At 46.3% G+C, this 16,224-nt stretch overlaps 2 protein-coding genes across 6 annotated transcripts in view; both read right to left on the reverse strand.

Annotated features, from left to right (window-relative positions):
- On the reverse strand, nt 1-12,512 carry BFSP2 (beaded filament structural protein 2). The gene is made up of 6 exons (XM_065752686.1): nt 12,051-12,512; nt 7,085-7,167; nt 5,704-5,860; nt 4,720-4,881; nt 1,086-1,217; nt 1-306 (listed from the first exon to the last, which is right to left on the reverse strand). The coding sequence occupies exons 1-6, from the start codon at nt 12,495-12,497 to the stop codon at nt 1-3; spliced, it is 1,287 nt and encodes a 428-aa protein (XP_065608758.1). The 5' UTR covers nt 12,498-12,512.
- Nucleotides 12,513-15,216: 2,704 nt separating this feature from the next.
- The window catches only part of TMEM108 (transmembrane protein 108), a 150,877-nt gene continuing 149,869 nt past the window's right edge, over nt 15,217-16,224 (reverse strand). For all 5 annotated transcript variants that reach the window (XM_065751706.1, XM_065751705.1, XM_065751708.1 and 2 more), the window contains one exon: nt 15,217-15,561. In XM_065751706.1, coding sequence (XP_065607778.1) covers nt 15,439-15,561 — 123 coding nt within the window. In that variant the 3' untranslated portion in view covers nt 15,217-15,438. The remainder of the gene's footprint in view (nt 15,562-16,224) is intronic.

Raw genomic sequence — 16,224 nt, forward strand, 5'->3', positions numbered from 1 at the left:
CTAGCACCCAGCTTTAAGAAACCCGAGAACCACTCTAGTCATGATCTCTTCCCAGAGTGCACGTGAATGTTTCTGATGAATGTACCTGCTTTGTTCTCCATCCAGAAGGCAATGATATGCAGCAATGTCTTTCTCTAGCTGCTGCTTGTTGGTCAGCAGATTCTCACGATCCCGCTGCTGCTGCTCAGTTTCTGCTTTGATTTCTGCCATCTCTGCCTCCAGCTTGGAAATGACAGAGCCCAGGTTCTGCAGTTCGATGTCATGCCAGTGCTTGGCATCATATAGGGAATTCTCCAGACCCCTCTTCTATAAGGCCAGGACAGCAGACATTAAAACAGTTTTAATATACTTCAGAGTAATTTTTATTCAGGTTTGGCCAATATCTTCATTGACTGTGCTTAAGTGGCAGTCTAATACTTTGAGAGTTTATTTTGTTAAACACTCTGAAAAATGTGTATTATCATTACAAAAGCTGAACCAGTTTGGTTCCAAGGTGCTGGGCTCCTCTTGAAAGCAGACAGAGGAGGGCCACAAAGCTTGTGATAGGGTAGGGATGCACGTCTTGTTAGAAGGGGCTAAGGGTACTTGGATCACATGGTTCAGAGAAGGCCAAGAGGTGATCTCATTGCTCTCTGCTGATCCATGAGGAGGGGAAGCAGAGGGATGTGCTGGCTCTGCTCCTGGGAACCAATAGCAGGACAGGAACAGAACAAAGCTACACCAGGTAGAAGCTCAGATTGGACACGAGGAAAATTTCTTGACTGTGAGAGTGGTCAAATACTGGAACAGGCTTCCTAGCCAGGTGGCTGGTGCCTCGTGCCTCAAAAGGCATTTGAACAATACCCTTAGTAACGCCCCTTAGCTTTTGGTTACACCTGAAGAAGAAGTCAGGCAGTTGGTCTGGATGGTCACTGAAAGTCCCTTCCAGCTGAACTACTCTGCTATAGAATACAACCCAGCGATGTCAGTGAAACTTAATAGTAAGGTGAATATGGAGACACTGAAGACACAGAATGGTCATGCTCTCTTCAGAAGGCATGATGAATTCACACAGAAGATAACCATTCAAAACCAGTGTTACTTACCAAGGTTCTCAAGGATTCAGTTTCAGCTTGCAAGCTCTGTATTTTGCAGGCAGTTTCATGGAACTCGGTTCTCAGGCCCTCTACCACTTCTTCCTCTTGGCTTCGCACTGCAGCTGTTGCTTCGGCCTGTTGCTGGTGCAAGATTATGACTTCTTGTCACAGCGTACTCAAATTAGGGTTTTGTTGCCTTACATCCCAACACGACAGTTACTATTTATTCTCAGTTTGTGGCAATTCTGATTTTGAGTTTGATTGATATATATTAAATTCTTTCAATTAATGGTTTGGATAGTTACTAGTGTCTAGGCACTTACTGTAAAATGGCTTATAAGAATATATACTTTGCCAACAAAAGTTATTCAATGTTCCTACTAGCATGCTTAAAATCACCCATAAAAAGAAAACTTTGCTGTAATTATTCCTTTTTTTTTTTGTGGCTACACTATAACAATTTTCAGAAGTTAAGTGTTTTGACTTAGCAAATTTGATTTCAGAAGTATTCACACCATTCTTTTTCACACGAGATACTATGAATCAGAAGAATTTATATAAAAAAAAGGCAGAAAAATAATTTCTGTCAATGGAGTTAAGTTATGCCATTTAATGCTCTCGTTGCTTGTGATTTTTTAGATACGTTAAATTCAGGTGCCTTTAATATCGCTGAAGGAAAGCACACTTTAGCAAAAATAAACTTTCTATATGTAAATCTCAAATAGAATTTAGAATTTATGAACCTGTGTTGCACAGGGATGGATTTCAAACCACAGATCAAAACTGTCCTTTTCAGCAAGTTTCACAAAGCCTGTATTTTCCAGAAATATTTTACAGGAGTTGTGCTTCAAGGAGACTTAATCTGTTCTCCTCCCTGGTTCGGGTGAACCTAGACCCAGATCATGGAGTTGCTACTCTGGAGTAATTTGTCTCCTAAGTTGTGTTGAGAATGCAGTCTGCACATTATGATGGTACTAGAACTGTAAATGCTTCTTTTAAAAGGGATGCATAGGTCAAGAGGGATGCCTTTTCATCTATATTTGCAGCCTATTTACATTGCATGATGCCTTCCATCACTCATTCAAATTCACCATACTGGTGGCACATATGGTTGCCTGTAAATCCCCCTTCCCTTCACCACATGTGATGCTGGGGCTCCTGCAGGAGTTGTCCTAAGCTTTTAAGGCTCCCTAACACTGGTGATGTGAATGACACATCAGACAGACAGAGATGGCCCATCAGACCTTAAATATTGAGGACGGCATAAGAAGAGACGCACTGGATGAGCTGTAAAGGTTTTGGTGCACACAAAGTTTCCGCGTCCTCCTTCCAGGATTACTGGTTGAGTCACCCCAAAAAGTTCATACGGAAGGTGCTGCTGGGCATGAAATTTGGCTTCAGATTTGGGATTCCTTTTGCAGAGAAGTACAGGCATAATGTTTGTACCCTCTTCGCTAGGCTGCTGATATTTTCTGGGTCCATTGCTTCCTGTTCCTAAGGCACTCCACAAAGGAAGTCCGTACTGGAATAGTTACCCCACAAACAGCTGGGTAATAGAAGCAGAGAATGAAACCATCCTCTGAAATCTTTAGCTCTTTAGTGCTTGAACGTCTTAGGAATGTATGGATTTCAAAGACATCTGTGGGATTCTGAGCCAGGTGTTTTGCAAGAGTGCAGAATCTCTCATTAGTATCCTTTTAATGGAGTCAAGATAATTAAAGTATAAATAGAGATAGAACACCAACATCAGCATGGTATCTGTAGAAGGCTGCAGGCATTGTTAATCTCTTCACTGGTCAGGGAATGTGTTAGCAAAGCAGTGAAGGAGGGAGAAACAACTGACATAATACATGAGATTTTCAAAACCTTTTATGAGAGATAATGTGGGGGATGATAGGGAAAGCTGTGCAATTGTGTGTGCAGGGCAGAGCATTGCCATGCATCAACAGCTGGTCAAGAGACAGGATGTGCAGAGGAGGATTAAGGTCTGGGTTCATTATGGCAGAATTTTAACAGTATGGTGCAGCAAGCTGTAGTGCCTTGTGGATAAATCATGAGCTAGAAAGGCTGATGGGTGGCAGAAAACAATGCAGATCAGTAATGAGCAGAGGAAAATGCGTGGAATCAAAACTTCATGAATGAACAGCACCACTTCACTAAGTGGAGATCAGCGTTGAGTAATAAAATGTATTTTTCAGGGAAAAAAATATATATACCAAACAACATTAAATAGCTTTCATGGCTTACAAAGGCTTAAATTACTGTGTCAATTCAGGGAAAGAATTTGAGCATTAAGAGCAGAGCAACAAGGAAAGGACTGGAGTTTTAAGGTTACTTATTCAACTAAAACATCCCACATAAAACACCATTAGGTATAAACTGTTATGTTTTGGTGCCTAAATACCCATGAAAATCTATCCAAAACTGCAAGTCCAGCTGGAAGAAAAAGCAAACGAGGCAAGGAATTGGTGAGAAATTAAGAAGTTCTCATCTTCTTTCAGTGTTGCAAAAGTGCAAAGACAAGTTTGTCACCATGTGGATGACAGCATGGTGTGACTCAGCAGCACGGAAAAGCGAAAGTTGGAAAAGAGGCTGCATATCATTAGCATAGCTCCTGTTACCTGTATAAATGGTAACAGTGTGTGTGTATCTGGTTGAGATACAAAGCTGCATCATCTGAGTTTAAGCTGGGGACAAAAAGAACCCAAACTAGAATGTCGTACCAGACCCCATTCAAAACCAGAACTTCCCAATAATCTCTGATATTTGGGTTCTTTCTCCGATTAGAAAAGCAAATCAAAACAAGTACAACTGCAACAAATCTCTAAGTAAGAAGAGATTTGACTAAGGTGGCTAAGTAGGGAGGGGCTAGGCATTGCCTGCATGTCAGAGCTTCTCTGCCACATCTGGTACTGGCCTCAATTGAAAGCGCAACTGTGGGATGAAATGGGCATTATGAGCTGGCAGTTTTCCCTCCAAATCATATCTGTGAGCAGATGAAGGGTCGAAGGTATGAAGAAAATGGAGAGAATGAAGTTGTGACTGAGAGTTTGCATGTACAGAGGAATAATTAAGTCAGGAAAGTGGGGACACTGAAGAATGTGGGTCCTCCAGGATAAACTCCTAGTTGGCCCCTTGTACATTCCCTAGCATCATAGATACCATTGTTGTCATTGTTGTCATAGGATTTGTTTTCTTCATTTTGATATTAGATACCCACTCAGAGTTTGCCTATATCTTTGCAAACATATTTCTTGCTTTTCTTCTTTCTCTTTGGCTCCACTGCCCCCTACTCCTCTCATAGTAACTCTCTATCAAAGGACAGATGAGACCATGTCTTTGCTAAATATTTCTGTAGCACAGCTGTACTCGTGATTTAGTGTGTCACAGCCAACTCAATTAGATAGCTGTTAAAATACAGGACGGTCAACTTAATGCTTCAGCTCTGCAAAAATACTTTGGTCAGGCAGGAAAATGAGTGATCCTTCATGACAGAGCTGTGATGAAAAGGCTGGTTTAGACCCAGAACACCAAAACCAAAAACGAGCCCTCAAAGTTACTGCAGAGTGCTGGACAGATTTGAGGCTTGTTCTGAATCTCTGGATGTTGGGAGTAACTCCTGGAGACTGGGGTCAGTGTTTACCTTGGTACGGAGCAGGGCACCTGCCTCAGCACGATTCTTTTCGATGTCTCTCTCCCAGTGGATTCGGATTTTTTCCAGTATGTTGTCCAGGCCACTTCCCAGGGGAACATCAAGTTCTTCCAGCTGAGATCCAGCAAGCTGTTTGTACAATACCTTCACATCCTTGAACAACGATAACAGACATAAGAAAAGGTGAAATGGACCACTGAATGGTAACATCAGAGAGGAGTTTGAGGAAGAGCTATTTTGGTGCCACAGAGAAGTTAAACCTGGTCCCCAGTGGTGTCTCAGTGTTAGTGATTCAGTGCACTGAAGGGTTTCTTTTTCAATGGCACTGGCTAAATGCAGAGGGAGAAGAGCTGCTGGGAAGCTCTTGTTTTCTTTATGCCACGTTTACAGGCAGAGAAAAGCACCGTTGCCAGCTTCACTTGTTTCACAATAAACATTGCAGTAATACATGGAAGTTTAAAGGGGATCTTGCTCATTTCTTCCAATTTTCTGTGTTTTCCCTCTTACCTAGAACAACTTCCATCTTAAGGCTTGGAGTGGTACTGAAGCCACTGGTCGCTTTCAGCAAAATGCTAGTCCTGGGCATAGGCTCACGAAAGTGGGGAGGGAATGAAGCTTTCCCTTGGCAACCCAAGCCTCCACATGCCTACCGGTATTGCTGAAATCTTGTATTTGGAAAAATCTGCTAAAAAAATGCATCAGCTAAAAGTGATGTAAGGATAGAGCTTTACGTGTATGATACGTCCCAGTTCAATCTCTCCTCTGCTTTACAACCATCAGCACAGCCACTGGCTGCCTCCTGTGTGAGTTAAGTAGCACCTGCCTAAATTGAGACCCCGCAGGAGAACAATAGGAAGTTCCCCCCGTCAGGAAATGGCAGATGTAATGCTGCAGTGCTTGCTCTGCCCCATGCACGATGCCAGCCACTTGGAGCAGGCACACATTAGCTCTGCTGCCCCCTGAGCCTGGACTTACTTCTTCATGAGTCTTTGACAGCAAAGTTAGCTCCTCTTTCATGCTTTCTATCTGGCTCTCAAGATCCATTTTAGTTAAATTAGCATCATCAATCACTTTGTAAAGGGAATTAATTTCATCTTCCACTGCCTTTCTGAATGGCTGTTCATTTTCATACCTGTAGAGAGGAAAATGAAATAGGCATGGCTCAGCAAGAAAAATGTGCATTTTTTTAATGACTCAATTTTGTTAATTAGCTCTTGTGTCCCTGACAGAGGCACAGAAACACGAGATGTGCTCTGCCCTCACCTTTGTCTCAGTGTACCTTGTCATTAACTCAGGGCCTAATGAAAGAGGCCAGACCGGCTGGCTGCAGCGCAGCAGCATCAGGCTGACAGCACTCCTGATAAGCATGGAGAAGCAAGTTGTCTTCTACAAGGTCTGATGTTTATATATCATATGAGTATGTGTGGATTTTTCTGTTTCTCAGTGTGACTGCTGTGGCAGCTCCTCCCTGCCATACTCTTGAATCATCAAGCCATCATTGTGGTGTTTCTCGTTCTCTCCACTGCACACACGCTTTAGTTCTTAAACCACTGAAAATATGTGTGGCCTAGTGGATGTAAAGCAACAAAATGAGTAGCTCAGAGTTGTACCCTTCTGGAAGAAAAGTCAACCCTAAGAACACAACTAATGCACATTCTGAGGTGATTGAATAAAATAGTTCCTGGGGGGAGAATCAGAAGTTTAAGGGATGGCAGAAATAATGGGAAATAGCTATTTGTAAATGTGCAAATCCATGATGAGTAAAACCCAGAAGGATCAGGCCCTGCGAGTAATACTTCCAGAGCTTCACATGTTCATGTACATAAATATTAGGCTTTACAAACAGGAAGACTTTTTAAAAAGTGGTTTATCAGTACTTAGTATTAGTTCTTAATTAGTTCTTCTACTATTCATTTCTCTCAGTGAAGACAAGGAAAATAAATGCAGCCCATTTCTCTTTTCTTATCTGATGTTTCCACAGTGAGGTTTGCTGTGGTGCAGTGTATGTGTTCGAGATGCTGCAGCAGAATGGTCAGCAGTTCTAAAACCACTGCTGCGGCACTGCAAATTAGAACTAAAAATCACACAAACGTTTGCTTCTGTAAAGTAGCAACACTAATCTGAATGAATACTGACCTCTCAGGAAGAGATCAATGCCCATATGTCAAAGAATAGCTTAGATGTGATTAGATTAATAAATATTCAACTTCAGAATGTGTTCCAAAATAATGTGTTACAACAACCCTCCCGCATTAGGTGGGCCAATAGTCACTAAGCCTTGCACCTCCATCGAGTAAGCATTTGCCAAGGCAAAATGTCAGAGAAGCAGGCCAGCTAGGTGTTACCACAGCTCTACCTGTCCTTAAAGTCTTCAGCAGAGGCCTGAATGTTCTCGGTGTGCAGCATGAGACGGGCGTTTTCGAGGACTGCTTCACCCACCTGGAAGGGAGAGACAACACAGCTCAAGCAATTAGCATCTCGCAGGCGTTACCTGCACGGCCCATCTGTCCTAAGCAGATGAATAGTTCTGATTCTGAAAACAATCTTTCAGCCTAGGGCTGGTCACGTGACTCATTCCGGGTAATTTAATCAGTGAGTTTTGTACATATCAGTTCACAGATTGTCTGCAAATAGGTTGTGATTTTTTACCGACGTGTTCCTTGCTCCTATGGATTCATCTTGTAGAAACACATTCATCCTGATTGTCAGCTGGTCACAAGGGGTAAAATTCATTACTGCACACAAGGTATGTTCAGCATTTGAGTCCCACTTCAAGTTTCGAGATACAGTTTAAGAAGCACTTATGCAGCTCCTATTCTACTTCCCATATCAGCAGTCCTTCTCAGGGTCACCCTCTTCCATGAGCCAAGGAATAATTGATGCTCGTGCCTTGAGGGAGTGGTCCTCAGCTCCTAGAGGAGGATGCTTCTCTGATGGGACTTTGATGGGACTATGCTTCTCTGATGGGACTGCGTACGCTCTTGCTGTAGATACAAGACCTGGGAAGCAGTCAGTCTTCAAAGATTATTATATCGAATGTGAAGAGCTTTGGAGAGGCTGTGCAAATAAAACTGTGGTATCATTGCTACGATTCTTTAGTGTAGCTTTAATCCCCAGGAGGCCCTTGAGGGGCAGTTGAACCTGAAAGGCTTGTGACACAGCACCCTCTAGGGATTCAAGATGCGACGGGTTGAGTAAGCTAACACCTCTGTGGTCTGTTCCAGGAGATACCTACAGAGATTGGTGGTGGTAAACCAAACCCCCACAGGAATAGGAGCAGATTCTTAAGCGGGCCAGGAGAACTTCGGATAATTAAGTCTGCAACTGTATGGGATTGCAAATCCCCTGAAGTGTTCTGTTCTCCCAAGGTGAAACGTGCTGCGCAACATGGAGACATCAAGGCTGCGTCCAGGCAAGTCATCCCAAGTACTGCCAGTAGGATTGGTGCCTTAGTGTGGTCCTCCTACTTGCTCCTTGGCCTGCTACTTGCTGAAGGGATGGAGAGAGTAATGCAAGGCTGAAGCCTTGCTGTGTGGTAATTAACATCACTCGTTACAAAAAGTGGCTCGCTGCCATAAATGCCTTACAAACTCATGGAGGAATAACCTATTCCCCACACTGAGGTGTCCATGGTGGACGTTAGTAGCACTCTTATGTTTTTAAAATCTGAGGAGGCACTAGAGTAGAAGTAATGACTCGCTTACTTCTCACCTGCTCTTATGAGCAACAGGAAGAGGTGGCCATGGCTGGAGGCCTGTTCCTACCAGATTTGGCTTAGCCTGGCTGTAGAGGGAACAGAACTCGTGCCATTGCATGTTGAGCTGACAGTTCTTTCTTTTATATCTCTGGGATTTCTTGTCCAGTTCCAAATGATATGACAGAGGATTGGACCATCTCAAAGACTGCAAGTTCCAACATCTGTCATGAAAACGACATCTAGAAGGAGGGAAGGAACTCCACAAATGTCACCAAAGGCCAAAAAAAAAGCCTCAGTTTAGGTCTGAGAAACCTTCAAAGCTCAGAGTGATGCACAGAAGTCAGATATGTTTCAAAAGCTACAGATGTGGGCAGAGAACACGCCTTGTGGCACACGTAGCTATACAAGACCTCTACATGCTCTCCTGCACACAGAGATAGCTCAGCTTCAGCCTCAGACTCTTATTTACTCCTCCCCTCCTCCCTGCTCTGTGGGAGCCTTCCTGGACTAGCACTGAGCCCCAGGTACTCCCTTCTGGGGCATTCTGGGGCTTTGGGGCCATTCTGCTGTGTCCCCTTGAAGGATGGAGAAAGGACCACATGGCAGCAGCAGATAGGTAGGAGCAGTTCTTTGACCCACACTCTGTCTGAATCTTCTTTTCTCTCCTCAGTTATAGGAAATAATGTCCTAGAATCTTTTTTTTTTTTTCCTTTAGTTTCTACAGAAACAATTGCATTTTGTCCTCTTGCTGCCACTCATACCTGAATGGATGAAGCTTATATTTTTTCCCTTGACTCAGGGTAAATAAATGCTGCCCTGAGATTTGCCCTGACCTGTCAAAACAAGTTCATTTCCCTCCAGCAGTGAGCCCACACAGTTGCAATATCAAACTATATGCCTAAGGAAAATGAAAGCCACTGAGGAAACTGGGAACATCTTGCCAGCAGATACACACGGAGCAGTTCAGAGAGATGTTAATCACTAAGTGGAGAAGTTGAGTTCAGTGCAAAATGGCGTATGGTCTGCACTGGGAGCAGGACCAGGGAAGAGCTGGTGATTTTCCACTGCCTGCACTTCTGCCCCTACACGGAGGCAAGCTGTTTCTTCAAAGTGCTTTGTAATCGTAATCCTGTGGTTCTGCTGAAGCGTTTGGGGTAACCTGTAGGTCACAGCTGACCCTCTCCAGCAGGCAGTAAGAGACCCCTCACAGATCTGCTGCTGGCACCTTGGAAGATGGCAGTCACCACTGTAATCAGTAGACGTGAGCTGTGTAACATTTAAATGCAGCAGTGAACCTGAAGGACCATTAGTCCATACGCTCTGTGTAGAAACCAAGTTTCATGAGAAATTCTCTCTGATTTACACGAGCCCTTTTACCAGCTTAAAAAGAAGAGTGTAAGACTCCCATCTAGTGGCTCTTTCCTTTGATTTAATTCTCCTAGTAATCAACAGCTAGATCCAAACACACAGCATTAGACTGATCTGCTGTCACTTTGCTGACACACGTAGGAAAAGATGCAGTGCAGCAGTTTAGGAAACACCCTTGCTCGTGTCCGTGGGACATGGGAGGACCCCGCTGGCTTCGTTTGCAAAGCCCACAGTAAGACTGTGCTGCCTCGTGGGGCTGTGTGGGCTTCATTCTCTGCCAGGATGGCAAGTGTTAGACAAAGCACAAATACAAAAAATAAAAGCGCCTTTAAGCCCTATGTTGTCTTTCTGCATTCAGATCTGTGATGCACACAGCCCTTCTAAAAGTGTGTCTTTTTCAGCTCAAGTTAACACTGACTATTTGTGATATGAAACAATCAGAATGCCTCAGCAGTTTTCTTCGATTTCGCCTTGTGGGCGTGAAAACACAGCTTGAACTTTTAGCAAAGATACCATATATACAATAGAAGCTTCTGATTCACCCTGCTGCACCAACACCCACGTTCAGGCTCCATCCCAGCTGAAGTGTGCTGGCACTTACAGGCCAAACTTAGCCGTGGTGGCTGGCAGCTTTTCATTTTAGCAGACACCAGACCGAGTTCAGAACTGCACAACTGACCACACCTTCCAAATTCTTAGCTACGCTTTGTTTGTGCATAGTTTTGCTGTTCTTGCCAATGCCTAATGCCTTTCTGGATGTTGCTGAGTATGTGGCCTCAGGTGTGATAATAAATCTCGCGGGTTGATTATTCAACAACAGAAAATCATTTGGGATCTTAGTTTTGCACATGATGCCTTCATGGGAAAACTTTGGAAGTTCCTGGCTTAATCTTTCCTTCCACATGCTGAAATAGATGTTTTCTATCAGATCACTGTCTCCAAGGCATTCCAGCTCAAAGCCAGGCCAGACCAAAGGCACGTGATCCATGTGCTGCTGCTCAGGTGCCAAGCACTGAGATTGCTATGCTTTAGGCCAGCCTCTCACTGCTGGGCCGGTTTTCAGAGACTGAAGGAGAAAAGCATGAAGGTAGCAAGAGTGGCCTTTTTGTTGCACTGCCTTGGGAAAAGCAGCACCTGGACAGAGGCCGGGGAGATTGATATGTACTCTGTAAAACCTGTAATGCTGCCTGCACACAAGGTTAAAAGCTAACAACCCCACGTCACAGCTGAATCTAAAGTTGGTTGAGGTTTACGCTGCTGATGGAACTGGTTATCCCACAGCACACAGGGTTCAGATGGCGTTTGAGGCATTCTGGGTGCAGCCCTGCCCTAAAACTGCAGTGCAGTAACACCACACTCTCTTTCCTAAACCAGATGTACAACTCTGGCCACCCTGTGGCACAGCACAGAAGTTCTCAGGCAATGTGAAGCTACTTTTCAAGCCTCCTGAAGACCCTCCAACAGCGTCCCAAAGGAATTTCCCCCTTTAAGGCTGTTGTAAAACATCAAGAGTGGCAAGAGTGTGGGCTGGAGAGCGGAGAAGCTGGGACCTTCAAGGTGCACTGATGCCTCAGGAAGCAGAGCCCCATTCTCCCTGTAGTAGGACACCATCATAAAGAGTCCTACTGCTTCCAGCTCCATTCCCCCCAGCAAAAGGAACTGGGAGGATGTGGTCCTTTGGGACTTGTTGCTGGCCCACTTGGCACCCCCTGGGCTGTGCTTCCCTTTACTGCCTCCCAGGACTGCATGGAGGTGGGACCAGGGGGCGGCCACAACGGGAAGAGAAGGGATGGAGTTGCTCATTTGCAGTCATGTAGTTATTATTTTCCATAGAGCTTTTGAAAAATATGATTAAGCAAACAAGGGAATAAAGTAAAAAATCTGAATTGCTAATTAAAAAAAAACCAACCACCAACAGAACCTACATGCTTGTAATGATATCACGATGATGGATAAACTCAATCAGTCCTCACAGTTTTCTTTTAATAATTTTGATGCTCAGCTTAATAAGCACAGCTAAGGGAAAAAAATATTAAAGAAATGGCCCATTTCCACGAGAGCAGAGTACGGCACCTTGGGGTGCGTTTCAATCACTGCCGTGCACACGATGCCTCAGGCAGTTCTCCTCCTTAATAAGCATTCTGTGCAGCGATAAGGCTGTCATTATCACGAGGACAGACTTGAAACCCTCCATCAGGGCTGCACGCATCAGGTTATGCCGCACTCCTCCCCGTCCCCGCCACGCCCCGCCGCTCACCTGGTGGTACACGGCCTCCCAGCTCTCCCGCAGCGCGCCCCAGCTGCCCACGCTGGAGGACTTCTTGTCCAGGTAGACTCGGATGTGCTCCTCCAGCTCCTGGTTGACCTGCTCGAGAGCCCGCACCTTCTCGATGTACTCCACCAGGCAGCCGTTGAGGCTCTCGTAGGAGAGCCCCCTGCCCTTCTCCAGCCCCGTGGCCAGAGGCACGGCGGAGCAGGAGCTGCGCAGGCCTTGCAGGAAGACGCTGCTGATGCCCAGCGCTCGGCGGGACACGCGCGTGCCCAAGCTGCTCACTCCTCCCGTGGGCACGGCACCCACGTAGACGCCGGGCGGCCTCGACAGGCTGCCCACGCTCACCCGGCGCCCCGGGCCCCCCACGCTCTCAGTGCTGGTGGAAGGGGCTTGCTGCCCCAGGAAGGACGACCGGCGCCTGGGCAAGGGCATGCTGCCGCTGCGGCCCGCTCAGCCCCACCGCCGGTCCCGCACTGGCGGGAGGGATGTGCCGAGCCCAGCAGGTCGGGCTCGGTGGGGCTTTCGGCTTTGTGCGACTGCTTTCTGGAAGGCGGGCTTTGTGCTTTGTCCGGGCGGCCGCTGGGTCAGCAATCCATTTCAGGGGAAATCTCCCTGCTGCTGCTGCTGCAAATGTGGCAGATGAACAGCACAATGGTGTTTACAGGCACAGCGGGGCAGGAATTCATGACAGCGTACGTGTGGAAATGCCAGCGGTGTTTTCTGCGCTGACGCCCCGATGATCTCCTGCCCTAATACATCCATACGTTACAAGCACACCATTACAAGCACACTAGCTGCTTGCTAACTCCAGACAGTCCCTCCTGCAGCAAGACATTGCTTAAAGTTAACTAAAACCAACCTCTAAGGCGCCTGCAGAGCCGTGGCCATGCCCAGAAGATACTTTACTTCTGCAGGGCCTTGAATCCTTCCTCATGCCACGGGCAGCTTCTGGATTTCTTGGCGTTTCAGCCTCCTCAGGGCACGCAGCCCTGGTCCAGCAGTCTCAGAGCAGGAACATGGGTCTGACACATCTCTGCTCAACTTCAAGTCCAAGCACAGTGAGACTGCTGACGGTTAGGTTGGCATTGCTCACTTAGTGAAGCCTGGGGGCACCACAGCATCTCACAGCATGTGGCTTTGTGTAGTTCCTGGGTGTTCTGGATGAAATTTCCAAGCAAACTGGGCTGGCTAAAGGAGAGGAATCCTCCAGTGAGTTTGTAAATTCCAGTGTATTTGCTCAGCATCAAGTGCAAAAGAGATCTGCCTCACAAAAGCAACGTGGTGTGCAGAAAACACAGACAAAAATACAGTTTTCATAAACAACTCACTTTGTTTCTTTGGCACCTTGTTTACCCTTTACACCCCTCACTCAAAAAACACAGCAGCTGGAGATGAAGGCCCTCATCTGGTTTCTTTCCCTCTTAGCAAGATGCCCAGGAGGCTTTTACTCTGTCACCTGCCAGCAGCTTGCAGGAGGTGGTTTGATCCTTCAGGAGGATCACAGCTACTGTGCTGCGTGGTGTTTGTCCCACACCTTCCCTAACGCCTGTCCACACGCAGCTGTGTCTTACTGCCTGCCCTGCAACCTCTGAGGAAAGCGGCGCATCGCTCTGTGATTCTGAGTGGAAAAATCCGGTATCTCTAACATTTCAGTTGCATCATCTTAGGAAGCCTGGGGCCCACATTTGCACCTGCGCTTCAGCACATTAGAAATGTGTATGTGGGACAAGGAGAAAGGAGGGGCAAAGATGCCTTTGTAGCCCCAGTCCCTAGGGGAGCTGCATCTTGCTGCAGTTCCAGCTTTCACATGGTAAAGCTGTCAGCTTGCTCTGGGGATCCACAGACACTGGAACCCTGCTGGCAGGTGGTACAACTGGACCAGATGTGTCACTGACAGAGTTCCCTTTTCTGTTGGCAGACGTGGCTCACCTGAGCAAGGCATGTGGTTAGCAGTGCTGCTCTGACCTTCCCTTGCCCAAGGGGTCTTCTTACTGATAACCTCATGCAGCCGGTGTTGCAAAACACCCTGCCAGAGCATGGGGTAAGCTCTCTGCTGCCTCATAGCCACTCTCAATGAAGTCAGAAGTGAAGGAAGAAAATAACCTACAAGAACTGCTGGATGGAGGTGGAAAGAAGGCTGAGGCCTCGAAGGACAGAGGCCACTCCACTTGCTGAACAAAGTGAGAAAGGCAATCTGCAGAGCAAAACTGAAAATTGGTCGCGTGGTAACAGTTTGGGTTTACTCGAAGAGAGAGCATCGATTTAGCAAAGTCATTCCACACTCTGTGTTACCCTCTGCTTGTAACAGCCCATTTCTAACCCATCATTTAAGGTTCATTCACCTTTCCTATTCCCACACTGCTATTACAGCTTGCAATATAGCGCTTAACTGGGTAGGACCGAAAAGCCAATTTGCTCCAAAACACTGCAGAGATTTCTGTACCTATGAAGCAGACACTCTACTTGCCTTCTTTGGAGGCTGTTTGCTCTGTGGGAAGTAATTCAGGACTCACTGGGCTGGAAAAGAGCAGCTGTGTGTCCAAAGTGTAATTGTTAGGGCGCTTACGCAGGAAAAAAGGCCATTCTGGTCTTCACTCTTGTAGAACACTTTCAAAGCTAGAACTAGAGCTCAAGTCTTCCTATCTGAGATAACAAAAAAGTCATGGGGCAATGTTATTATCCAGATGGGCTGCCCATCTCCCGGACTCCATGGGTGTGTTAGTTTTATTCAACATCCTGCTCTGTGCCAGCTTTCCTGCTCTATCCCTGCTGAGTTTGCAGGCCCCAGTGGGGTTCAGACTCGTCCCACTGGGTGCACAGAGGAGCCATGCACAGGATGCCCGACAGGCACGTGAGCCTCATGGACAGCTACTGGAGACCAGACTGGTCCTGCTCAGCCTACATCCCAGCCTGGCAATCTAAAGGAGTGGCAGCTGGCAATAAAATGTAGGGATGGGATGGCCACCGAGCAGGAACACACAGCCAGACTGAGAGACATCACGTACCTTCACATCGTTCTGAAGCCACTGTAAGGATGCTGTAGCAAACACTGCCTGCATCAGAACCGGCCCTACCCAGTGCTCTTTCAGGCTTAGTATTTCTAGCAGGAGGTGGTAAACGACAGGGAAGAAAGCAGTCAATCTGACAGGTGTTTTGCTTAGAAATACCTTTATTTTATAAAGCCACGGTTTGTTCTGTAAAGTTTTACCACACTTATAAAAAAGGGGTTGACAATTCTGAGGGAAAAAAAGAAAAGCTGAAAACATTTCTTGTAATTCAGGGTTACACAAAGGTTATATTTATAATATATATATTTATTTATAATCTGGAGACAGTAGAGATGAAACTGCAACAGGAGGGCAGCCGTGGGGGGTCATATTTCAGAGACTTGCTCGTGTCCCACAAACAGCGTTTCCTGACAGAAGGGATTCACGAGGACCATCCCACTGTCGCGGTAGTCGCCGTTGGCAGGGGAACGTGGCTCGGAGAGGTGGTCCTAGGAGAAGGGCAGAGAGCAGCATGAGCATGTCACACCATCACCATCCAGAGCATGCAGGGCAGCCCGCCAGCGTGAGAAAAGGGCTGCTCCTTTTGTCCTGGGGGCACTCTGTCCCATCCCACAGAAAATGCCTGAACTTTGGGGGACTCCAAAAGGAGATCGAACCTCAGAGAGGCAGTTTTGCAGGCAGCCGGAGCCATGCGTGAAGATAATCACCACTCTGATAATTCTCTTTCTCTGATAATCCCCAATTCCGCTGATAATCAGACTGATTTTTTCTCAGTAAGGGCACCCAGAAACCAGACACACCGAACCAGTATTTGACCTTCCACTTTTCTTTTTTCATCACTTTCCTAACCCATCTGACAGATGGGTTTAACTCACTACTTTTTGAGGTCAGATGACTGAATAGATGGCTTGAAGCTACCAGTCCAGTAACGTTCCAATCAGTTAAAAATGACTCACATGGCAGCTTCTGGAGGCCACGTGAATAGTCCTATCATGTGAAAGCTGCATCTTCCTAAGTCTAGACCAGAATCCTGCTTTAGAGGGAGCTACATGATTGCCAGGAAAGTGGCGCTGATGAAGTGATCGTGAGTGCTTATCTTGTCAGCTCTCAGAGGTTTCTTTCTGAACGCTTTTTTTTTCATCTCAGTGAGT

Source organism: Cyrtonyx montezumae, unplaced genomic scaffold, assembly GCF_038088225.1.
Source record: "Cyrtonyx montezumae isolate F1298 unplaced genomic scaffold, pur_monq_1.0 scaffold_8, whole genome shotgun sequence".
Taxonomy (NCBI): domain Eukaryota; kingdom Metazoa; phylum Chordata; class Aves; order Galliformes; family Odontophoridae; genus Cyrtonyx; species Cyrtonyx montezumae.